The sequence below is a fragment of the Ursus americanus genome, chromosome 16 (genome assembly GCF_024610735.1).
Source record: "Ursus americanus isolate L20-20 chromosome 16, mUrsAme1.1.p, whole genome shotgun sequence".
Classification (NCBI taxonomy): domain Eukaryota; kingdom Metazoa; phylum Chordata; class Mammalia; order Carnivora; family Ursidae; genus Ursus; species Ursus americanus.
This window is the reverse complement of record NC_142142.1, coordinates 45,706,181-45,732,315: the sequence shown is the minus strand read 5'-3', so window position 1 is coordinate 45,732,315 and position 26,135 is coordinate 45,706,181. Positions and strand designations below refer to the sequence as shown.

Sequence of the window (26,135 nt, the reverse complement as noted above, 5' to 3'; positions counted from 1 at the left end):
GAAAGAAACAAAGTTGTATCCTTGGGCTTCACAATGTTTTTCTATTGACTTTCTACTCTTGCTGACTAATTGGAGAACGACGTTCTTTCCTGCACCCCCGGATCGAGGCTCTTGTCAGTCACGAAGCGCGTCCTCATCATGTTGGGTAACTGACTGTTGGAGCCTAACGTTGGGGGGGGGGGCATTCGGAAGGTTTTCTTCACAGGAGCTGCTTTCTTGGGAAGATTCACACACATCTGATTCAGGTTGTTATCTCTGGAGCACCAATGCCTGAAACACAATCCCTTGGAAACTCCTTGAGGTCACAGACCCTGCTTTACACACTGAATAGGGCCTATGGTGCTTTCAACGCAGGCATTTTGAACATGTTGGTGAACATCTGGAGGTGTGGGGTAATCTGGGGAGAGAGTGTAATCTGTGCAGATTTGAGAGCGCTCAGATTTTTCTGGAGTGGTAGCAGTGTTCAGTGGACATGAAATAAGATAGGATCTTTGGTCTTAAATAGGTGACACTGTGGCAGAAGATACAGGAACTGAATCCTTAATTACTCTGTCCAAGGAGGATGCGAATTTTTGTGATAAAGGGTAGGGTGATGTAAGACCACGGTGTGGGCCGGGGTCGCCAAGGAAGATTCCCCTGAGAAGGTGCTGTTTTTGAAGGATCATCATAGCTGTAGTATTGAGTAGCCCAAGGCCAGATCCCTTTCTAAGTCTTTGTGGTTATTAATTTTCACAGCGTCCCCATGAAGAAGATACCGTTGTCATCCCCGTTTTATAGAGGTCGAAATGGAGTCAGTGGAAGAGTTAGGATTGGAATGCTGCTAGTCTAAAGCTCCAGCCCTCAGGCTTAATCCCCGGGTGGGATGAGCGGAGCAAAGAAGGGAGCCCAGAAAAGGGTATATATACCAGGCCAGTTTATTCGGGTTGCTTTTTCTTTTCTTTTCTTTTTTCTTTTCTTTTCTTTTCTTTTCTTTTCTTTTCTTTTCTTTTCTTTTTTCTTTTCTTTCTTTTCTTTTTTTTCTCTCTTTCTTTCAACGAAGGAGTTCGAACTTGGTTCTGAAATGATGGGAAGTCTTGGCGGGACGTTAGGCCTGAAGAGGAGACATGATCTAGCCTGCATTTCAGGAAGACTGTCAGTGTCCAGGACAGACTGGAGTGGGGCCAGATTGGCAACAGGAAGAGCAGTTAGGAGCCTATTAAAGTAATCCCCACGAGGAGTGATGAGAGCCTGACCTTAGGCAGTGGCGGAGGAGGGATGAATGGAGAATGGAGAGCAGCCGGCCGGCCTTGAGGGTTATCAGGAGGCAGAATCGATAGCACTTGCTGAGAGAGTGATACGGAGGTGCCTCTCTGGTGTTAAACATCGACGGAGTGCCTGCTTCGTCAGCATCTATACTAAACAACATAACCAAAACGTGGCCATGGCATTGGCTTCATGAATCCAGCAGCATTCTCTGGAGCAAGGAGCTTGAGCTCTGAGGGGTTGGTTGTACCAGATGAAAGGTTGCCTCGGGAAGGAGAGCGGGGTGAGAAATCAATGAGCAGAAGAAAAGAAAGGGTTGTTTGAGGTCGGGTCACTTTCCCTGAGGGGACAGGAGAAGGGGGTCTTATGCAGATTTGGGGGATGGAGAGGTCCTGGTGACATTACCGCACTGGTGCCACTGGGAGAATTCCTGGCTGAGTACTTAAGACTCCAGTTTCCGGGGAGGTTGGAACATGGTTTGCATGATACCATTTTGGACCTGTGGGTTTTTTTCTTTTTAACACTAAGCTTGAATGAATCCTTACTTGTGGGGTGCCAGGAGAGGGGAAAAAAGATGGTGAATTCAGGACTGGCTGTGTTCAGTTTGAGATTCCTGCTGGACTCCAGAAAGTTCAGTACCAGTGCAAACATATGATTGTGTTGTTGACATTTCTCGGGGGCTTACTGTTCGCCCAGCCTTCTGGTAAGTGCCTTATGTAGCAGTTAACGTGCTCAATCCTCAAAACAGTCGTCTGAAGTTACTTACAACTTAACAGGTGAGGTGACAGGAATGTAGAGAGAAGGAAATAGGCTGCTCTGAGTGACTCAGGTGAGTTTGATCTGGAAACCTCTATGCTGTCCAGTAAAGCTTTCTGTAATGATGGGTGTGTTCTGTATCTGCACTGTATCTGCAAATGGCCACACGTAATTATTGAGTACTTGAAATAAAACTAGTACGGCCAAGGAACTGAATTTTTAATTAATTTAAATAGCCACCTGTGGGGCGCCTGGGTGGCGCAGTCCTTAAGCGTCTGCCTTGGGCTCAGGGCGTGATCCCAGCGTTCTGGGATCGAGCCCCACATCAGGCTTCTCCGCTAGGAGCCTGCTTCTTCCTCTCCCACTCCCCCTGCTTGTGTTCCCTCTCTCGCTGGCTGTCTCTCTCTGTCAAATAAATAAATAAAAAATAAATTAAAAAACAAAATAGCCACCTGTGACTAGTGAGCGCTAAGCCCTCTGCCCTGCTATCTTTGGGAGTCATCAGGATATCCATCATAACCGAAGGCTTGGGTGTGGATAAGACTCCCCACGGACATTGCTGTGGATTCTTCCACGGGTCACAGGCCTATCTGAGAATCCGATGAGAGTTTATAAATCATCTCCTATGAATATATCATATTATTGCGCAGTATTTTGATAATTAGAGGTTCACGAAGGTCAGGTTCCCCTGGCATGAAGCTGGGAGAGGAAGGAACCCAACAGAATGTAAACCTGAGAATGGAAATCTCATCTGTTTTGTTTACTACTCTATACTTGGTCTCGAGATTCCCAGTGCCTGGTACATAGTGGATATTTGGTAATTTATTAAATGAGTGGCTGAAATGGAAGGGTCCATGAAGCTTCGTAAAAAAGAAGAGAAAAACAGAAGCAGGACAAAACCCAAGAACCAGGAGAGGGTGGTGCCACAGAAGGCAGGAAGGGTGAGGTTTGGAGAATGGGAATAATCATCAGCGTCAGGCCTGCCTGGGTGGTCAAATAAGGTTAGGACAGGACAGCTGTCCTTGACCTCTCAGTAACGGAGGTCCTGGTGGATGAAAGCAAAGAGAGGTGGAGGTACTGTTCAGATTGCAGTGGCCAAACCACAAGTCACTGAGGCAGTAGAGGCAGTGAGTTTGGAGTCCAGTGGGTCTCAGTCCTGGTTGCCCACCAGCATCACTGGGAAGCTTTTAAAAAGTACACACTCCTGGGGGCACCAGCCTGGCTCAGCCGGAAGAGCATGCAACTCTCGATTTCGGGGTCATGAGTTCGAGCCCCACGTTGGGTGTACAGATTACATACATACATACATACAAATAAAAAAAATAAACTTAGAAAAATACAAAATACTCATTCCTGGACATGTTCAGACTCTAGCATGGCAAGTTTGGGGAAAGGGCCAAGGAGTCTGCATGACGAAGCTCCCAGCTTATTCCGATGGCGGCTTTGATGAAAATTTGGCGCGTGCCAAGTTGCGTATTCCTCCAATAAAACACGGCCACGGAGGAAAGGAAGGAAAAATAAAGGAGTTGAGGGAGAGCTTTCTTCTTTTTTTGTACATTTAAAGACAACCAGGGGCATGTTTAGAGGCGAGGGAGTTCTTTAGTAGAGAAGGATCAGTGTGTTGTAACGAGTTAAAGGATGTTTAGCTAAAAATTCTGAATCCCTGAATCTTCGACCGGCTTACCCACCCTGCTGCGGGTTTCCATGGGAGCCATTACATGGATGCCGTTCTGCTAACTTTGTAGACATATGGTCCGTCTTCACCCGGAGAGTGTTATTTTCCAAGTAGTGTTTGAGACTATTCAGGTATGTTGTGTAAAAAGCTGGCCGCTATTGGCCGTGCCCCAAATCACATCTGTTTACTTATTTTCTATTATTAGACTTTCCCATACTCATTTGCCAGATGACAGAGTATTCTCCTGTGTTCTCTGCTGTTTCGCCACCTGTCTCTCTTCCCCCTGTTCACCTTTCCTCCTTAACACTGAAATGGTAAATGCCAGAGCCATTTCACAGGTGGCTGTAATTCAGCACAAACATGCAGCCTTCTCTCATCAGTGACCCTACTTTTCAGGTCAGTGACTTTTCAAAATACCCCAAGTGTCTCTTCTCTTCTTCCCTCGCATTGGGCATTTCAAAATATTTATCTGCCAAACTCACCAAATGTTGAATACAGTTGATGTCCGCCATTCATGTCCGCAAAAGCTCAGCTACTGCCCTAGACACTTTCTGTAGACGGTTTGTACTATTTCTCATCCTCACTGCGATCGTTTAAGGTATGTGGTATACCCATGGCTGACGCTGAGGAAAGTTCCTTTACCCAATATCATCCCACTAAGTGGCAGAGTCTGGACTAGAACTTGTGTCGTCCGGACTCTAAATCCTTAACTCAGATACTGTGATCGGATTACTCACAACTTACTCCTTAACACGGTTCTATAATTTTGGGGGTGGGGGCATAGGCTAAAAGAGGGTAAGGGACTTGGCTAAAGTAGAGGGCCGATAAGAAACAAAGCCCGGGCCAACACGTAGGTTGGTCTGTTTGTGCCATTTCTACTGCATTCACTGTCTAAAATAATTTATTTCCCCATTTTTATGAATCAAAGACCTGTATCAATCAAAGCCACTCTGAGCCTTTTGAAGCTTCCCGTTAACATAAGATAACGCTCTAGATTGCTCCGGTGACAACCAAAAGCAAAGAAATTCGATAAATTGTCTGCACAGCCTTAGTGTGGGTAAATGGACGGTTTCCATTAGGCTCTAGAAATAACAGCTTGCCCATCCCCATACCTGCTTGGAATCCTCTGACTCTCTCAATACCCTAACCTCTCGCCCCCCCCCCCCCCAGCCCCAGGTTAGGAGGCCATGACCCCGATAAGTGTTGTCTGGAAGAGAAAGAGCTGTCTGTTTCTACATATGAAACACCCACTTAGGAAAAGTACCAAATGCAGCCTCCCTAGCAGGGAAGCTGTACTTTCCAGAGGACAAAAGGACACCTTCCTGGTGTCTCATGGGTTCAGCCTGGACTTTTCTGCAGGTGTCCCGGGTTGGGGGAGGGAGGACAGGAGATCAGGGGAATCATGGGAATTTACCAGCCCGCACTGTGGAGCTTCTGGCTCATAGTGTATGATTGTCTGCCCTCCGAGATGTGCTGTGGCTCAGATGACAACGTATTTTTCCCAGCTTGTGCCAGTGTTAACTGGTTTCACATGACCTTCCAGGATAAGCTCCCAGCACTAGCTTGCTGGTGGAGAATGAAACCAGGATTAGGGATCTGATTTGCTTCAGCTGGTTTTCCTTCGGAATATTCTGGAATTGAGAGAAGCTCCTCCCCCACTTTATTTAGTCACACATCCTAGTGTTTCAAAATTTAATTGACATGGTGAATTTTATCTGAAGCTTGAATTTACAGTAGGAGGGGTTTACTTCTTTAGCCATCTTGAGGGGGGAACTGCAAGCAGTTGCCTGTACAAATTCCCTTTCTTGAGGTGTTCAGCGGACTTTCAGTCATCTAGTGCCCAGATCAAATCCTTGCTCAGAGTTGGATTTTTTTTTAAATATTTTATTTATTTATTCGACAGAGATAGAGACAGCCAGCGAGAGAGGGAACACAAGCAGGGGGAGTGGGAGAGGGAGAAGCAGGCTCATAGCGGAGGAGCCTGACGTGGGGCTCGATCCCGTAACGCCAGGATCACGCCTTGAGCCAAAGGCAGACGCTTAACCACTGAGCTACCCAGGCGCCCCGGATTTTTTTTTTTAAGGTTTTTCTAACAGACTTTTTTTTCTTCAATTTTTAAAAAAAATTTTTTATTATGTTATGTTAGTCACCATACAGTACATCCTTAGTTTTTGATGTAGTGCTCCATGATTCATTGTTTGCGTACGACACCCAGCGCTCCATGCAGTACCTGCCCTCCTTAGTACCTGTCACCGGCGTAGCCCAGTCCCCCACCCCCCTCCCCTCTGAAGCCCTCAGTTTGTTTCCCAGAGTCCATAGTCTCTCATGCTTCATTCCCCCTTCTGTTTACCTCCCCTTCATTCTTCCCTTCCTTCGCCTGCCGATCTCCCGGCTATTTCTTATGTTCCATAAATGAGTGAAACCATATGATAATTGTCTTTCTCTGCTTGACTATTTCACATAGCATAATCTTCTCCAGTCCCGTCCATGTTGCTGCAAATGTTGGGTAATCGTTCTTTCTGATGGCAGAGTAATATTCCATTGTATATATGGACCACATCTTCTTTATCCATTCGTCTGTTGAAGGGTATCTCGGCTCCTTCCACAATTTAGCTATTGTGGACAATGCTGCCATGAACATTGGGGTGCATATGACCCTTCTCTTCACTACGTCCGTATCTTTGGGGTAAATACCCAGTAGTGCAATTGCTGGGTCATAGGGTAGCTCTATTTTTAACTTTTTGAGAGACCTCCACACTGTTTTCCAAAGTGGCTGTACCAACTTGCATTCCCACCAACAGTGTAAGAGGGATCCCCTTTCTCCACATCCTCTCCAACATTTGTTGTTTCTTGCCTTGTCCATTTTTGCCATTCTATCTGGCGTAAGGTATCTCAGTGTGGTTTTGATTTGAATTTCCCTGATGGCTAATGATTTTGAACATTTTTTCATGTGTCTGTTAGCCATTTCTAACAGACATTTTTATCTGTTAGTGCCCTCTGCTGGACTTCCTCCAAGTTCTTCCTGACTTGAAGCCAGAAAGCCCAGAGTGGACACCCAGGCTGACCGAGGCCTTCATTAAAACGGAGTGGTTGGGGATGTGACCCTTGACCCTCTGGCATTCCATATCCATGGACACCCTAGTCTGATGGTTGCTTTTTTCATGACCTCAGAAGACTGGTGGATTCATTTAGGGAGCAGGACAAGCTGCCCAGGTGGCCTGCATCGTTTAAAAAGGCTCATTTAAGAGAAGAGTTGAAAGAGTTGATGTGAGAGAGGGTGAGCTAACCTCTGGACCTCTGGAAATTCTGCTCAACAACATTATTTCCTGGGGATCGAGTGGAGGAATGCTTGGACGGCCATCTCACTTATTTAAGGCTGTTGAAAAACAAGTTCCAAAAATGGGAGGAGAGAGGACTAGGCCTCTCCTGGGAGCTATAGGGGAGGAGGGGTCCTCTGCACCCTAGGGCTGTTGCCTCCAGGGATTTGTATGCAGTCCCTCTTGTTCTGTGTTCACCTTTCTGGCGTGTTCCCTGCACGCCCCCAATAGGAGTGTCTGCCCCCTGCACCTCGTCTGTCCTTCCGGTGTTAGGCTAGTATTTGCACAGCAAATACTTGTGCCTTCTCTGGGCCTCCTTTACGTCCCCGTCTCCTAGCACAGTGTCTGGTACATGGTGCATGTTTGGTAAATGGAGCTAAAATATAATGTCTCTCCTTTTTTTTTTTTTTTTTAAGATTTTATTTATTTGTTTGAGATATAGAACACAGGAGCAGGGACAGGGGCAGATTCCCCACTGAGCAGAGAGCCTGATGTGGGACTCGATCCCAGAACCCTGGGATCATGACCTGAGCTGAAGGCAGATGCTTAACCGACTGAGCCACCCACGCACTCCTAGAATGTCTTTTCTTCTCAGTTCTTCTGTCCTGAGTCTCTCTGAATTTCAAGTGTCAGCGCTAAAAGCCTTGTTGAGACAGCCATTCTTACTCCTCTTACCGGCCTGGTATTTTGTGTTTCTGGAACATTTAGTATTTCCTTCTAAGAGTTATGGTTTTCTCCCTTTTTTTTTAAATCAGAGCAAGAGAGAGCACAAGCAGGGGGAGTGGCAGGCAGAGGGAGAAGCAGGCTCCCCGCTGAGCAAGGAGCCTGATGCAGGGCTCCATCCCAGGACCCTGGGATCATCCTGTCAGCCGAAGGCAGATGCTTAACCGACTGAGCCACCCAGGCATCCCCGATTTTCTACTTTTAAATGTTAAGTACATTGACTCTTCCTTTCCAGATTCTAAGCACCGTGAGAGCAGGATCCTTACCTGGTTCATGTCTTTATGGTCCATGACCCACAAAATGCTGCCTTACACATAATAAAAATAATAATAATGATAATAATAGCAGTTACACACAGTAGTTCATAGATGCCAGGCACTGTTCTCCATACTTCACATATGTTCATTCTTTAATCTTTGTAACAGCTTTATAAGGTAAGAACTATCATTAACATGTACCTCGCATTTTGTAGGGAAGGAAAATGACGTTAGATCTTTTGCTCGGAGTCAGATTAACTAGGGAGTGGAGGAGCTCGGATTCAATCCCAGGCAGCATATTCCGGAGTCCAGACTTCATTGTTGCCTGATGCTGCCTCTTGTTGTGCCCATGGAAGGCATTACATAAATATTTGTCAAGTGCATGCAGGTTATTTAGAACCAATAAACCGTTTGAGGGTGATCCATTGGCGCTTTCATCTCCACCACCTGAGCTGCTTCCTGAGCAAAGGCAGGCCAAAAGGGGGCATCAGAAGTTTGGTTCTAGTTTGGGTGTCCGAAGTGCTGGCTGGCTTTGGTCCTGGTTTGGAAGTCAACAGTGCCACCTAGTGGGACAGCTTGCTAATAGCAGCTCAGAATTATTTTTCTGAAACCTGGTACATTGTCATTTAATTCTGGGAGCCCCTTGACTAGCTTAACTTTAAGTTTTGATTGCCAGAGAGAGGGTAGGGTGAGAAGGAGGAACTAGATGAAATGGAGTCAAGCCAAGTCTCTTCTTTGAAGAGGCTGTGATGCTGATCATGGTCTTCTGGGTTGGTCGAGTGCCATTGGCTGTTAGTGTAAAACACTACGCTCCAGATCCCTTCCCTTCCACTTCACCTGTTGCGTGCTGCCAGTAGTGTAGACCAGCATTCCTCTTGTAATGCTCACCCTGTCTGCTTTGGAATTTGAGTTCAGTCAGCTGTGGGTTGCCTACCGTACTATCCCAGGTTCCGTAGGAGATGGTGCCTGATGCATTATAACAAGTTAGCCCCAGTGTAAGAAATCCCACAGGTCAGCAACACTGTAGCACCATTTTGTGAGAAGAGTTTTTAATAGGCAAGTCTTTGAGACCTCGCGAAGTGGGATACGAGGAGGAGCCACTCCACAGGGAACAAGTAGCTTTTACTCCATGTAGAGTAAATGAAAGAGGAAGGACTTGTGTACACACTTCGGTTCTGCCAGGCAATCCGAGGCTGGCTGTGTTTGGTGCTCTTCTGATTTCTAGTGTATTTGAAAATTCGTTACAAATTGCTTCTAAGTTCATTTCCTTCTTGCTGAAAGAACAGAACCTAACAGCGTGGTTGCAGCTGTGACCACAAAAAATCTTGGGCCACTTTGGAGGAGAGTGTACCGGCATGGGAGCAAGCTCTCACCCTACCAGAGTGTGCGGAGTTTCAGCCTAGCCGGGGTCTCGTCTAAGGAATGTACTCTGTGGAGATCAGTGAATTCTTCTGTCCTGAACAGTCCATCAGAACAAGGAAATAGTTGGGTTATACGGGAGCCTGGGTTACAGTAACATTTATGGTAATAGGAATTTATTATTAGACTCTCTGCAAAGCAGGGGTTTGCTAACTTTTTCTGCAAGGGGCCAGATAATAAATATTTGAGGCTTTGTGGGTCTAATGATCTCAGGACTTGCTTATTCAGCTCTGCCTTAACTATTCATTCTGCCATTGTAGCAACACAGCAGCCACAGATGATATGTAAATGAGTGGGTGTGGCCATGTTCCAATAAAACTTTATTCATGACTCTGAAGTTTGAATTTCATTCAATTCTCACATGTCATGAGATGTTATTCTTGTTTTGGCTTCCCCCCCCCCCAACCATTTAAAAAAGCAAACATCATTCTCAAAGGGCTGTAAGAGAAAAAAGCATCGGGCAGCTTCAGCTTTGGCCTGGGGGGTCTAGAGTTTGTTGACTTCTGATCAGATGCTTGGATTAGTTAATGAATAACAATAAAAATTATATGTTCACATGTTCAGTTAGCATCATAAGGTGCCTGAACAGCTTTTCTTCCTCCCAAGTAAGATGAAAGAGGGGTGAATTCCACATAACTTCCGCGAAAGCATTTTAAAGAGCTCTGTGAACTGAAGGCAAGGCCTAGAATCATCTTGCCTGCAAGGGGCTCAGGAGCGGAGGGACGCTACCCTCTAATCCCTCCTTTATCCTCACCCTCTTCAGCCTTCCCAGGAGGTAGAGAAGCAGGCCGGGTGACCTCTGCCCCCATCAAAATCTTTCTCCCTGCTGGAATTCTCCCCTGCCTCCCAGGCTGTACCTGCCTCTTGAGAGTTTCCAGGGACGTTGAAGAAGGATGGGATTGTTACCCTGCCCTGCAAAGTAAGAGCCCTGAGTATAGAAAGTGCTGGAGGCATTGGCTCACAGAATATGTAGCCAAGGAGAAATCAAGGTAACAGGTCAGGATCTTGCTCTTCTGCCTCAGATGTGATGGGTGGAGTTTGCACCACATTTGTGTCATTTCTCATGTCTGTTGCCTGTCAGTACACCCTGTATAAAGTCACATGGGGGAACTGTATCTTCAAAATTTTGTAACCCGGTTTCTTTGTCTAGATGACCTCCCCCAGTGTTGAGAAAGAAGTTAACGGTTCATATCCTGTGTCTTTCTTCAGCAGCCAACAGAGCAGCCAGCAGAGCAGCCACGACGATGATTCGAGCAGGTTCCTGAGCCCTCGAGCACGGGAGGAAAGGTAAGGCCAAGCAAGGAGGGAGGGGATGGGGTGAAATGGGTGAGTGCGATCACCCTTCCAGCACCGGAGGGGAGAACTGTGGGCGAGGGCAGGGAGGGAGGAGACTGCCAGACCTCTGTGCTCAGACCAGCCCTAGAGACAGGATGTTCACCCAGGAAGTGAGAGCACCACTTCTAAAGGCTTCTGGTGTTCGGCAAGGAGCAAAGTCAATCTGTGGCAAACGGAGATTCTGGGAAGATCTGAGCGTGGACTTGGCTTGAGGCTCATCTTAGCGGCTGCGTGCAGGGCGGATGGTGCCCCGGGGGCAGCTGTGTGGCCTGGCACTGCCTGTGTGACAGCAGATGACAGCGGAGTGCCAGGATAGGAGTGGGTCGTAGGTGTCAGAGGTGAATGGGGGTGGACAGGCAGGGGGCAGGGAGCACGAGGAGGCTCCAAAGCGTTGGCTGGAGGATTCGAGGTCTGACTCGTTCAGCACTCAGGATGTGGGGCCCGGCTGGCCTCTGCTCCATGGAGAGGCTGCACGTGGTAGACGGAAGGGTCTGTTGTGCAAGCGAAACTTCGGTGCTCGTGAAAAGGAGGTCTCCGTTGGCATGCCACAGGGCTCTGCTTTTGGTCTAGCTCTGTCTGCTGCTTTTGTCAACAAACTGGATGAGGAAGGAGAAGGTACTTTTACATCATTTATCAGACTTACGGCAGACACTCAGCTGAAGGGGAGTAGAGAGAGAAGACTGAGGGTGACAGACTCAGGCTTGAGTATTTCAGATGGAACAGTGGGTGCAAACAACAAATATTTTTTTTTAAAGGAAAGGTGCTATTTATATTAAGTATTTATAAATTTATATTAGAATAGTTTCTTTTTAAAAAAATATTTATTTATTTATTTGACACAGAGACCACAAGCAGGGGGAGCAGGAGAGGGAGAAGCAGGCTCCCCACTGGGCAGGGAGCCTGATGTGGGGCTCAATCCCAGGACCCTGGGATCATGACCTGAGCTGAAGGCAGCCGCTTAACCGACTGAGCCACCTAGGTCCCCACTAGAATAGTTTCTTAAATGTACGATTACCACAAGGAGCCTACCTTGACAGGATTTCACGTGATAAAGAACTTGGGGGTTTTATTTACCAGCAAAATACGAGCCAGTAACATGACAAACAGACCAAATAATTTTTGAAAGTCTGAATTTGCTCATTAAAAAGAGAAAAAGCTCTCACTGGTCGTACTACTTTGACCATATCAGGTGTATCATGTCCAGTTCTTTGGACATAGATACTGGTTTTAAGAGTCCAGAAAGAACGGTCGGGATGGTAATGTATTACTGTAAGGACCTGTTGAAGGAAAGTGGCTTGGCCTGGAAAAGAGAAGGTTTGCGGTGACTATACCACCGCTCTTGAAGTATCTGAAAGCCTAAGAAATAGAGCTAGAGGCCCAGAGGTCCTAGTGAGAAGGCTTTCGGCTCAGGATAAGGAGGAACTCTGATTAGAGCGGAGGCCTTGCCAAGTAGAAGAGTCCCCTCTATGAAGTGTTCCAGCAAAAGCTAGATGGTGTGTCATAAGGGATTCCCTCCTGGGCAAGAATGTGGGGCCTCGGGAATCCTGGTACATTTCTCTTTACATTACAAAGTTGTGTAGTTCTGCCCCAGTTCTCAAGTATCAGTTCAGCTCATCAATTCAAACAGCAGATAGGAGGCAAAGGGCCCCCAGGGGCAAAGACTAATCATTCTTGTCAAGATGCGTAATCAGTTATGATCTGATGGCAGTTCCGTCTGTCTCTTGAGTGGCCTACACTCCCTTTTCAGTGCTTTCTGGAATTCATCCGCCATAGTCGCAAAATTAGAAGGGGCCCTGGAATTCCCTTGGCATGGAGAACTCCCTTCCCTGTGCTTGGGCGTCAGACGCCTCCTGAAGTGTGCTGTCCGCTTCTGGTCCTGATGTCTTCAGTTGGTCCTCGTCTGTCAGCTCTCTGACTAGCAGCTCCTCAACGCCTTTTACCTCAGCTGCTTGGGGCATTCTTAGGAGAGAGAGAATAGGTGGTGAGCTGCCGACTCTACCTTTTTCCCAAGGCCACTTTAGCTCTTACTCTAGGACATGAGTGCTTGCCAACGAGAGAGAGCCCTGCCTTTTGTTCGCTCTTTGGGATTGTATATTGACATACATTCTATTCTAGCTCCTTCTCTGCCCACTTCCTCAACCAAATGAAATATTGCAAAGGGTCTCCAGTCCAGACCTCTGCCCAGAAGAGTCCTCTAGATGTCTTCGCTGGTCCTTCCCATCCTTGGCCCCCTGATTGCCCCCCAAACTCTTCATGGTGGACAGTGGATATAATTTTGCATCAGCTCACCTTGGGCAGTATGGGGAATGAAGCTCTGATCAGGAGTACGTTTCCCCTGGTGGTCCCTGCGGACCCCTTGCCTCAGAAACTGAGGACTGGTACGTGTTCACCGCGGCCATTCTGAATGAAGTCTTTCCTCTTCCCTCCAGTTGGTTCTGGAGAGAACAGATCCCCAGAGTGCTCATTAATCACCAGCCTCAGTTCAGAGCAAACCCTTGACCCTCTGCCCCTAATCCTTCCTCTAATATGTTTTTACCCAATTAAGAGACTATCTGGGGCGTTTTGGATGTTGTCTGTGTTCTCCTGGCCTGCGGCAAGCGTGAGATCCAAACCCCGGGGAGATCGTCAGCAGTGGTGAGGGTCTGGCTCCGTGCTCAGGGCCTCCATTTGATGGACAGCACGCCCTGCTGGTAATGGCGGCATTTCCGAGGGAGGCGAGGCCTTTGTGTGATCTCATTTATTCTTGCAACTGTCCTGAGAGGCTGCAGAGCACGTATTACGGATTGAAAATGGTCAAGTGTGGGGGGGTGGGTAACATAGACCCTTTTCTGTGGTTGCTCCTAATTCTCCAAACCACGTGGTCAATGAGAGGATGAAGGCAGTTTCATAGAGCAGGCGAAAAAGAAAAAAAATGAACATTGATTTCTTCTGTTTTAAAGATAAGAATTCTAATACTTCAGTATGACGTACACTTTCAGTGGGTTCAATAAAACGCCGGTTTTTCTTTTTCTTGTACAACCTTCAGCATAGATAGAATATTTATAGACAAACTAGCACCCTTTTGTAGTTTAACAAATGCCCACATGATAGCAAAGGGGGAGATGCCTCAGTACGGCATCCAAACCTAAGGGCTTCTGAGAATTTCCCTCCCCATTCACGATAGTGTTGATTCTGAAGGAGAAACCCTGGGAACCATAATGGGGCAGTTGGGCGGGCGGGTGGTAATCGTTTCCTGGGCAGGTGTGCATCAGGAAGAGTTGATTTCAGGAAGAGAATCAGCTTTTTGGGAAATGAGGACCATCTCAGAGATAGAAATAATCCCCTCAGGTTTCCAGTAGAAAGCGGAATAGACCCAACTTCTCCAAAGTCAGGGTGTGTGTCTCTCTGTGTGTGTGTAATTGAATATGGGGCACAAATCCATTTTCATGCTTATAGGTAAAGCCAGGGATACACTTAAAAGACACTGGTGCGGGGCGCCTGGGTGGCACAGCGGTTAAGCGTCTGCCTTCGGCTCAGGGCGTGATCCCGGCGTTCTGGGATCGAGCCCCACATCAGGCTCCTCTGCTATGAGCCTGCTTCTTCCTCTCCCACTCCCCCTGCTTGTGTTCCCTCTCTCGCTGGCTGTCTCTGTCTCTGTCAAATAAATAAATAAAAATCTTTAAAAAAAAAAAAAAAAGACACTGGCGCCCAGGTTCAGCCCAAAATGGACCATCGTCAGGGTTTCTCACGTTGCCAGGTCTTTATTTAGTACATTCGCGCGATGGCAGGAACTGTCAAACAAAGCCAGAGCTGTGGAAAAAGGAGCTGTTGCACCGAGGACGGTTTATGTACACAATGTTAGTTTCAACAGAACGCAATCCCGGTTGACAGGGAAGCCTTTTGGTGGAAGCAGGATTGAGACCCGGGTAGGGCTGGGGTGTGACCAGGCACCGAGGCCGGGCTGCCAGCGCTCACGAATCCATTCCTGCATGCACGTATGTGTGCCTCACACCTTCGTTACGTGTCTGCAAGATGCTGGGGAGCCTGCTGGAGTCCAGGCTGCAAGATGTGTGGAGGCTCAGGGTGCCTGGGTGACTCAGTCCGTGGAGCGTCTGACCCTTGGTTTCAGCTCAAGTCATGATCTCAGGGTCGTGAGATTGAGCCCCGTGTTGGGCTCCATGCTCCACGGGGAGTCTGCTTCTCTCTCTCTCTCTCCCCCCCAGCTCGTGTGCACACGTGTGCACTCTCTCTCTAAACTAAATCAATCTTTAAAAAAATTAAATAGATGTATAGAGGCTCACTGGTGGTGGGTGCCATGGTGTACTAGAAAGAGTGAAAGCCGGGGCGCCTGGGTGGCTCAGTCGTTAAGCATCTGCCTTCGGCCCAGGGAGTGATCCCAGGGTCCTGGGATCGAGCCCCACATCAGGCTCCTCCGCTACGAGCCTGCTTCTTCCTCTCCCACTCCCCCTGCTTGTGTTCCCTCTCTCGCTGGCTATCTCTCTCTGTCGAATAAATAAATAAAATCTTTAAAAAAAAAAAAGAAACAGTGAAAGCCTTGAAGTCCAAACAGTCTTAGGATTGATTCCCTTCTTCCTTATTAACTGCATCTTTAAAAGCAGTTTACTCACCTTTACTCAGCCTCAGTTTACTCATTTGTGGAAGTCTTTCCTTGAGAGGAATCAATGACGTAAGATGTGTAAAGTGCCCTCGACTGAGTAGGAGCTTCGTCAGCGGTAGTTGCTAGTGCTCTGAGGGTGATGTCATGTGATTTCACTCTTTCTGAACGGATCTGTACTCTGTTGACCTTGAGGAAGCCGAGACAGAACGCGTAGAATGTTGATCGCCTGTAAAATGTCAGATGTGGACACTAAGGATAAACAGATGAAGGCACAGACATAGAATTTCGTGTAACGTAATAAAACTAAAGATTTTGGTCACTTAAGGTGCCTGACCCTGTGCCATGAATCTTGCATACGCTTTGAAGTGTAATCCTCTCAACAACCCTGTCAGATCGGCGCTATTATTATCTTTATGTTTGAGTGTAGGGAACGGAGGCTCAGCGGCGCTACCAAATTTGTCCCAAAGTAGCACAGCTACTGTGCTTGGGGCGAGGGCAGGGGAGAGGAAGGAGGGGGCCGAGGAATCCAGAAAGGCTCCACGGAAGGAGCTGTGCTTCCCTGGGAGCTGCGAGATGAGTAGGAGTCTGTCACATGGGCAGCATTCCCAGGCGAGGAACAAGGTGTACATAAGCATGGAGGCGGGAGAAAGCCAGGCATGTTCAGGGACTTCAAATACTTCAGCGTCGCTGCCGATCGTGTCTGGTGGCGGGGAGCTAGTGAGTGGCTAGCCGTCATCTTTGCACGGGTAGGCACGTGCCTGATCACGCCTGTGACCAGCCTGCCATGACAGAGTAGTATTCTTTATAGGGGAGGAGAAATGAAGGAGAGATTCTGAGCACGGGGGTTCCCAGGTCACTTACAGAGACCCTTGCAAGAAAAGTCATTTTGGTCCTAGTGGGAGAGACGGATTTAAGGGGCTAGCATTGAAAGCAGACAGGGAAGGAACCTGACAATTATTTACCCACCTGTTCCCTATTTAACAAGTATTTATTGAGCACATACTATATGCTAGCTACTCTTGCAGGCATTGGGGGCTGCAGCCATGAACAGGGTAACTGTTGTCTCCCCTCTCATGGTGCTTACGTTGTAGTGGGTGGAAATAGATACCAACAAACAAGTGAATAAGAAAGCATCCAGTAGGAGTGGTGGCTATAAAGACAGTAGACCAGGGCTTTTTGGGATGACACCAAGTTGGGTGGGAAGGGACAGCTTACTGACCTGGTGATGTTTAAGCCAAGACCGAATGGATGCATTTCTGGATTATACTAGTGAGGACAGAAAAGGAGGAACTGGTTGAAGAAATTTGTTAAGCAACTTTGACAAAGGTTGCTTACAGCTGAGGTTGAGGAGGGCATCTAGTGTGAACCTAAGCTTTCTAGCAGGGGCAGCAAATAAAAGGCAGCGTAGTCCGGAGGCTAAGTGCTTGCCTTCTGATGGTGCTTCCGAGCGCATGATGTATAATCCTGGGCAAACCACTTCACCACTGTGCCCCAGTCTCCTTACCTATAAAATGGGTATAATAATGATTCATGCCTCATGATTTATTGGGAGGAGTGTGTATGTGTGTGTCTATGATAATTGGCATAGAATAGTGCCTGGCACATGGCTACTATTATATATATGCTAGTATTATGTGTGTGTGTGTGTATATAGTTATTAATATTATATCATTATTATTAAAACATTGTGTAAAGGGGGAAGAATTTGAAGAGCAGGGGTGGTAGTGAGTTTAATTTAGGCATGTCGAGCGTGTAGGTGGAGAGATACACTAGCCAGTTGGCTATACCTGTTTACAGCTCAGGAGACAGAACTAAAATTACTTGTCTGGAAATGAGAATGTAGTTGAGGCAAGAGTCTTAGGATCAGCAAAGTGTAAGCAGAAGGCAAAGGAGGAAGGAATTTGCAAAAGATTGCCCCCTGAAGGTGGGAAAAGTAGGAGAGGGAAATAACAGACTCAAGAAGGGAGAATCAAAGAGGAAAGAGGTAAGATGAGTACAAACAGGATCTTTTTTTTCTTTTTAAAGATTTTATTTATTTGAGAGAGAGAGTGTGTGTGAATGAGAGGGAGAGGGAGAGAGAATCTGAAGCAGTCTTCTCACTGAGCACAGAGCCCAACGCAGGGCTCCATCCCACAACTGCAAGACCGTGGCTGAGTCACCTGAGTGACCTAGAGTTGGACGCTCAACCGACTGCGTCACCCGGGTGCCCCACTAAACAGGATCTTCTGCAGTGACAATTCGGAGGTCACCGGTAACCACTGAGCAGTTTCAGAAGAGAGTATGTGAAGGGAGGAAGAAGAGATTGAGCAAGGAGAATTTATTCTAGGAATTTCCTTGGGAGGAAGAGATGATACCTAGAGAAGAAGGCATGGGTGAGTAGAGAGAAATTTTGTTTTAATATAGGGTGACACAGCACTTTTTAAATCTGAAGTAAAAACCGGTAGGTCAGGGGTGTGAATATGAACAGAGGACGTGGTTCATTCATGCACTCAACAAACAACCAGTTGTGCAGTCGTTACTCACTGAGGCTCCAGTCTCGTTGAGGAGACAGGATGAACACGACTGAGGGTGTGACTTAGAAAGTACAAACCTGGATGTGGGCGGTAAAGGAAGGGTTCTGTGGACCCGGACAGAGGGGGTGGGGTGAGGGTGGAGGGGTTGAGCTAAGACTGGAAGGGAGGCAGTGAGGTGAGGCAGATGACAGGAGATCGGGCGGGCGGGAGCTTGGGTGCCCATGAGAAGGGCTTGAGCCTTATGCCTAGAGCATCAAGAAGCCACCTCAAGTCTGTAAGAAGGGAGCTGACGGTATCAGATTTGCATTCTGAAGATTGCCGTGTGGAGGAAGGGTGGATGCAGAGAGAGCCGCTCGGGCAGCTCGGGGGCTGTTGCAGCAGAGTCCAGTTAAGGGATATTGGTGACTTGGACCCGGGATGGTAGTTGTGGAGGAAAAAAAAAAAGAAAAGAAAGAAAAGAAGTAAATGAATTCAAGATACATTTAAGGGGATTAAAATGTCCAGGACTTGGTGGTAGATTGGATTTGGTGTGAGAGAGAAGGGAGGTCTTCAGAGTTGGTTCTGGGACTCCGACTTGGTCAGCTGGCTCGGGCCCCCTGCAGAAGATAAGGAAGCAAGGTTTCGGAGGTGGCAAGAAAAGATCTCCGTCGCAGGTGCCTTGACCAGATCCAAATGGATGTGGATGCAAGTGAGTTCACAGGGCACGTGGTGGGAAGGTGAGGAGGTGAACAGCAGCCGGATCTCTTTTCTCCGCGTAATGGGAACTAGGATGATCCCTAAGATCAAAAGAGGTGGAATGAGAATAGTGTGAGCTTTGGGTATCATTCTCGCATCACCTATTCTCTGACTATCTTGAACGGCGTTCACGTCGTACCTGTCTCACGAGAGCTCACCCTCGTTTCTTCCAGGAGGGGTAGGGAAGGCACGTTTTGTTGAGCCCGCTTTGCGGGAGGAGGCGTGGTGGGCTGTGGTTCGTTCTGTCCCGCACTGGCCTCATGGTATGCGCTGTCCAGTTGCCTTCTCTGTTCCCCGCTAGCCCGTGAGACCCCGGAGGACAGAGACTGTGTCTCTTCTGTCTGGCACAGAGTAAGTGCTCGGCATATGCTTGTGGAACTCATGAGTGAACAAATGGAGAAGCCAAGGTGATGGAATTTGAGGCCAAAGGGCAAGCCTCCGGAGCTGCAGGCTCAGCTGATCTCAGCTCAGGTCTAGCCACCAGAATAGAGAGCCTCCTGGTAGGAGGAAGGATGCTTTCTGTTCTACTGCTTCTATCTCAGCTGTTGCCCCCACATAGCCTATTTCCGGAGCACTCTAGCTCCGGCTGCGTGCCCGGCCCCCGAATTCCCCATGGCCCCGTGGCCACTCAGGTGACCTCTCCAGTTAGCTCCCTCAGCACGGGGAAGGAGCCCAGTAGCAAACCCTCTGGGAGCAGTGCCCGCCGGCCCTCCCCCTCCCTGGCGCACCCGCAGCTGACATCACATGCAGGTATCGCTCCAGCCTCCCTGTCTGAGGACAAAGAAGAGGAGAAAACTCACCAAGTGCCCAGAGCACTGCCAGATGGTGGAAGGATGGAGGACGGCTCTGTTTGGAGCTGTGGCTTGGGCCGAAGCCAGAGGGGATCCTGGTAGCACGGAGCCTCAGGCTCTCCCGCCCCGGGTCCTGTACCTGCCTGGGTCTTGGATCGCACCTCAGGGTGGGGAGGGCTTGTGTGTAGGAGGTACGGCCGCCCGCTGAAGGAGCTGCAGAGGCAGCCCGTCCAGGCGGCTCGGCAGTGAGCCCCCAGCCCTTGAGGTCCCAGCTGCCATGTGGCGGGCCCTCCCCTGAGCCCAGCATGGTGCAGAATCTGCGCCCCGAGGCTGTCTCCTGCAGCTCGGCTGTCAAGCAGGCCTGTCACTACCACGTCTCCTCCCTGAGGAAGAAGCTGTCCTTTCTACGAGCCAAGTAGGTGGCAGGGGCCCCCCTGGAGGTGAGAGCATGACCAGTTGACCGTTGGGCTGCTTGGGGATGACCTGGAGTTCTTCACAGAGGCAGGAGTGCTTTCGGGGTTGGCTCACATGTTTGGGGCCATTGTCGTTCTTTGCCAGGGAACGGGTCCTCGAGGGAGAAGGAGTGATCTGTTGCAAGAGGCCGAAGATAAAGGATAGAGGGGTGCAGCCAGGTGAGGAGGCTGTGTGGCCCTTTGTCGGGATGGGTGGAATGCTTGACGGGCCCCACTGTGTGTCTGCCCAAGAGGTTACAGGCTCTCCTGGTTCTTCGTAACTGACCAGGAATGGTTATTTGCCTCTTTGGTGGTAAATTACTTAAGTTGGTAAAGAACTTGGAGGTCCCAAGAGAAGGGTGCCGTGGAGAGTGATGTATGCTACCTGGTGTCTTTGGGGTGTTGATAATTCCCTTCCGGTGGTAGGGAACCTATGAGTGAGGTACTCGGGGGTATGGACGTCCTGTGTTCACTTCTTAGAGGCAGTCACTGGGGACTCCAGAGCTGCCTGAGCAGGCTGCCGGGGAGGTCTGAGGATAAACGGGGTGTGGGGCGCTTTTTCCCAGTGCGGGCCCCCTAGCTGGCAGAACTGTGGTCTGGGGCTCCCTGGTGACCATGCCCCTTGGCCTTTGTGACAAGCAGAGGGGAGGAGGTTTCCTGGAGGAAAAAGACGGTCCAGCCCACAGGAGCACAGTGAAACTCAGAGGCTGATGAGTTTTGTAGAGAGAGGGGCACGTAAGCTTATGGGCAGGTGTCTGGGTGTTTTTTTTGTGAAGAGAAATCAAGCAGTCAGGGGAAGGAAAGGTGGACAGGTGGAGGGAAGGTGGTGAAAGACCGAATAGATTTCAGAGGTAGATTGGGGCTGGAGGTGTGGTAGATGACGTGATCTTGATTTGCCAGGGATCTTGATTTCTCTGTCACACCCGATGTACGCACACGTGCACAGACACCCCCAGGCATGGATTCCCATGAGTGTTTAGCCATCTGTTGATAAGAGTTGTTGCCCCTGGGGTGTTCTCACGGCAGAAGTTTTGAGGGCGGTGAACAGAATCTGAGTCCTTACTCTTAGGAGGGGACTCCTCAGGTACCGACCACCCCGGTTCCTTGCACACAGCAGGCACCCAACAGATGATGGCAGAATAAGAGATTCCCCCCGATGCTACGGTGCGGTGCTGGTGGCGGAGGCCGGCTTCCCTCTGCGGTTCTGTGGAACTCAGGAGCGCGGTGAAGCCCCAGTGACCCTCGGTTGAGCTCGGGCTCTGCCGCTTACTGGCTATGGTGCTCTCACAGAATCATTCTGTCCTCTCTGAATGTTTCCTTCCTTAAGAATGGAGACAGTTGAGGGGGGGGCACCAGGGTGGCTCAGTCAGTGAAGCATCTGCTTTCGGCTCAGGTCATGATCCCGGGGTCCTGGGATCAAGCCCCAGGTTGGGCTCCCTGCTCAGCGGGGAGCCTGCTTCTCCCTTTCCCTCTGCTGCTCCCCCTGTTTGTGCTCTCGCTTGCTCTCTCTAATAAATAAAATCTTAAAAAAAAAAAAAAACGGAGACAATTGTATCTACTTTGTGAAGGCTGTGGGGATCAAAATGAGACGGTCTTAGCCCTGTGTCTGGCACACAATAAGTGATGTTGCTTTTGTCAGCAAACAGTAACCTGGGGCCAAGCCTGTGAGTAAGTGGAAGGGGCGTTTTGAGCTGCTGGAGAGCTGTCGGTCAGTGGGAGAACTTGGTTAGGGTAGGGCACGAACAAGTCCACGGTGGCCAGGGAAGGCCAGTCATGTAAACCCCGGTCTGATTCCCAGCTGATTTCCGTCTTAGCACTAACCGTGCTGTCACTGTATGTATCTGGTGACCTGGTTTTGGGTCTTCCTCACTAGGGCCTGAGACTTCATGAGAGCAGGGGGCTGTCTTTGCTGCATTTACATGTGTGTACGTGCAGAGCGCAGTGCCCGATACATGCTAGGTGCTCAGTAAAGATGGTTGAAATGAGTAAATGAGCACATGAATAACTGTCTAAGGCTCTTTGCCTTTTTATTTTTTTTTAAAGATTTTATTTGTCAGTGAGAGAGAGCACACAAGCAGGGGGAGCGGCAGGTAGAGGGAGAGGGAGAAGCAAGCTCCCTGCTGAGCAAGGAGCCCGATGTGGGACTCAATCCCAGGACCCTGGGATCATGACCTGAGTTGAAGGCAGACACTTAACCAACTGGGCCCCCCAGGCATCCCACCGTCTAAGGCTTTTTGCCAGCTCTCACATTCCGTGATCATGGGGTTCTGTGACTGTGCCCCAGATTGAGGGCCACGGACTAGCCCTTCTGTATCTATCAGTCTTTGTGACATTTTCATGGTCGTGGTCAGTGGTTTCTGACTGCCCTTGGTGTATTCTCCTTTTCGGATTCACATACACCTATGCTTAGGGGATGGCGTGGTCTTGGACAGACCGCACACATGGCGTTTGTGTAGGAGAGGGAAGAACCTTATTTAGGTCTGGGCAGAGAGGCAAGTGGGCGCTCCTGTCTTCCCCTCCCTCCCCGAGTTCCCGGTTCGCAGCTCCTCTCTGCCAGGCCTGGCTGCTTCTGTGGCTGTCAGCAGAACTGTCTGCAGGTGTAACCATCACCTGCTCTGCATTTCTCCTACTCCAGCATTTCTCCTTTCCTGCCTGAGAAAGGGGGGTATTAATTATAGCTCAGTAAACTATGCTATCTCGGCCGATGCCGTAGTTGGGATCTAGATTTGGACAACTGGCAGGCAGATGGTAAACCTCCTTCCCTAGCTTTCCCATCTCCTGCTGGGAGAAATCCCATCCTCCTACCAGCCTGCCAGCCGGGGTGGAGAAGGAATGCGAGTGGGTGACAACAACTCAGGGGCTCAAGCAGAGACTCCACCTCCGGCTTGCCCTGCTCGGCACAGCATCCTTTGCCTCCCTCTTAAATCCAGTCTTGAGATGCACTTGGAAGCTAGAATCCCTGAGTTCTCTTTTCAACATGTTACTGACGAATAATGTGAGTTCAGAGCACCTGTTTGCAGAGACCATGCCCTGCTTTCCCTTCTAGGGGATGAATAAGTCATTGTACCAGAAGTTGATACTCTTAACTTGCTTGGAAAATTTTTGAGTTGGTTCCACCAATATATATATATATATATTTCCACCAGTATACACAAACACACACATATGTGTATATACACATACATAAATACATATATATACACATATATATACAGCTATATATGCACACGTGAATATATGTTATATACATGCACTGCTGTACTAAATATTTTGCTTATTATATAATTAAGCAGAATTTTTAAAAGGATGAGATAAAAAGAAATGTAAATATATGTAAGTTCTAATACTTTCTTCCTGCATTGCTCCAGTGAGTGTTCATGCCCCTTGATCATGAGCAGACTACTTGGGAGACCAGGGAGACCTTATGGGTTTCAGGATCGCATGCAGGGCTTATCCAGTGTGCAGATTCCTGGGCCCCGACTCCAGTTCTGAGCCCCGTGGACCAGGCTGGGCCTAGGAACTTGCGTAGTTAACACACATCCCACACAATTCTGACTCAGGTGGTCTTGAACCACGGTCTGAGAAACATGCCCTGTCGTCTGAAGCCTCCTGTTATCCCTGCTCTAGTGAGCATCAAGTACACAATTTAATAGTAAATAGTAATGGGAACAGGGAGAGCCCAGCATCCCATTCCTGGCCCGTGGCATCAGTTTTAGGGAGCCTCTGACAGCCCCGGGGCACCTTTTTACGCCTCGCCCTCAGGGACAGTGGTATCAGTGCATCGCTTCTGTTCTCTACACCTGCTCGCTGCATGGCCCAAGAATCCCCATTCTGCAGCAGGGAGAAAGGTGGGCAGGTTGGGGATATGTAATTAAATTAATCATTTCATCTTACCTGTCACCAGCTTTCCAGGTTGCTCAATGCTTCTTTTCTTCTTATCCTCTGGTGGGTGAGCAAGAAGCAGCTCACTGCTGGGCTCCCTGCGTCTTGCCCATTCCCTAGTCTGAAGGTTAAAGTCTCCCGTCCAGATGCAGAGAAACCCCTCGAAACCAAATGGTCCTGGGATTGGAGGAAGGGCTGAGGGAGTGGCCGGTGTCTGAGCACCTCCGCACCTGGCCCCCAGACACACAGGAGCTCCCTTGTGCCTTCCGTATGTGAGCTGGATGGGTGAGTCCGTGAAGGAAAACTCAGGGCTGGGCCTGAAACACTGAGTTTATTAATGTGGCACTAGGACAGACTTGTTTGGGGATCCACAGAGTGAACATTTGTCTCTGTTTAACTCCTTTCCCTCTAGAAGTGAAACACCCGTGTTTCCTTTTCTTGGCATCTTAAACAATGAATGGGTGGACTCGCATCTGGCCAAGAGCATATGTCAGTTGTCCTTAGTCCTTATAAACAAGGGGGTGGGACATAGATCTGCAGAGGTGGCCCTGAAGAAGGGATTTAAGGAGGTAATACTCTTCACTCCTTCCTCATTTATGAATTTCTTCTTCAGTACTTACATCAAGTGGTTATCTGCCTCTTTGTGAATAACTTCCGCAGTGGGAAATCTGCTAAGGAAATTAATTGGGGTTTCTTTCAGTAAAGAAACCTAGAGTTATGGGAAACTACAGAAAGTATACGAACGTGATGAGCAAATCCAAGGGAACACAGAATGTCTATGGACTTAGTTTGTGGGCACAGTATAATTTCTCAGTTATTATCTGTTATGACTAATAATAATCTGCTATTCTGAGAGTCTGTTATGTGTTCAGCACTGTGCTTTACATGTCCTTTCTTACTTAAATCATAACAGGCCTGTAAGAACCTAGATTCTCCACCATCATTCCTTGTAAGTGACAGATCTGAGATTCAGTTCCAGAGCTCAGGTTTTTTTTTTTTTTAAAGATTTTATTTATTTATTTGACAGAGATAGAGACAGCCAGCGAGAGAGGGAACACAAGCGGGGAGTGGGAGAGGAGGAAGCAGGCTCATAGCGGAGGAGCCTGATGTGGGGCTCAATCCCAGAACGCAGGGATCACGCCCTGAGCCGAAGGCAGATGCTTAACGACTGAGCTGCCCAGGCGCCCCTAGAGCTCAGGTTTTTATTTGCAGCCTTTTATGACTTCCCCTTGAGAAAGCATCCATGCGGCGGTTGGGACACTTGAGCGGCCCAGTGCTGAACCTTCAGCTTTTCCTTATGTTGGGTGGATCTTTCTTCAGCAGTCTCCTGGACCTGAAGCTCCAGATAAGGAGTGTGTGAGTGAGTCTGTTAGTGAAGATGATCTGTTGTAAAGCTTCAAGTCAGACGGAACAGGAGACACATTGACAAGGAGAGAATAGACCCCAGTGATTCTGAATGATTCAGTTAAATATGCCTGAGAGCCAAATAGGTTTTTGGTTTTTTTTTTAAGTATGTTTCCTATGCCTTGTTGATTTTGAGAAGTGCCGTAGGCTCTTAACTAGCAGGTTACTTACAGGAAAGTTCCAGTACATTTCTGATGCTTTCTTTCTGTTCACTATTATGTCTAAACCGCAGAACAGAGCTGTGGTCACTCTGACCTCTCTGCAGGTACCAGGTGAAAGCCCTCTAGGTTTTGGCCTGAGCTGCAAAAGTTCTTTACCTTCCCTTTCTTTCTCTACTGGGCTTGCCAGCGCCCCCTGCTGGCAGTGGCTTTGCTGGCGAGGAGAGAGTGGCCACCTGATCCCTCCTCAAGTAGTGGGGTGGGTGTGAGTCAGCAGGCAGGAGACAGGGGGAGTGGCCTGGACTCCACTCCCTACCGTGGAGGGCAGGACTGTCTGGCCCAACAGCTCCCACCTCATAGGACCGGGACACTAGGTGGAGGGACCTGGCAATGAAAAGGCTGACTTGCTGGCCAGAGGAGCTGTGCAAACGGGTTTGTATGTTTGTCTTAGACCCTCTACTCAGATTCTTCTGGGGCCCGTGAGTTCTTCCTTGGACATTGTATTCCCTCGGTCCTTCTTTTCTTCCCCACCCCACCCAGCTTCTGTAGCTTAATGCTCTGTTTTTATTTTCTGATGTGATTGAGACAGCCCTCCCTGGTAGAGCCTGTATCCCTGAGGGGGGGGGTTGGGGGGGACCGTACAGCAGTCTGGAGATGGTAGTAGTCTCTGGAAGCATTCCCCTCCACATTTCCCTTTGGGTGTGTTGGCTTTGCCTCTCTTCCCCAGCCCTTGGCCTGAGAATTGGCCAAGATCTGTAGCTGTTCTTTCGACCTCGGTCCCAGTTCCCTAGAAGAAACCTGAGAACGGGAGGAGAACAATCCTGACTCGGAGACCGTCCCTCAGTTGCCCTCGTACCTTTCCCATGGCCCATCCTGGCA

General features: G+C 48.7%; 1 protein-coding gene across 5 annotated transcripts in view; it reads left to right on the top strand.

Moving 5' to 3' along the window:
- Positions 1–26,135, top strand: part of GRAMD1B (GRAM domain containing 1B) — a 232,138-nt gene that overhangs the window by 93,130 nt on the left and 112,873 nt on the right. For 4 of the 5 annotated variants that reach the window (XM_045798011.2, XM_087868334.1, XM_087868333.1 and 1 more), the window contains one exon: positions 10,599–10,676. The exons of the other annotated variant lie outside the window; for it this stretch is intronic. In XM_045798011.2, the coding sequence (XP_045653967.2) occupies positions 10,599–10,676 (78 nt within the window). The remainder of the gene's footprint in view (positions 1–10,598; positions 10,677–26,135) is intronic. 5 annotated transcript variants of the gene reach the window in all.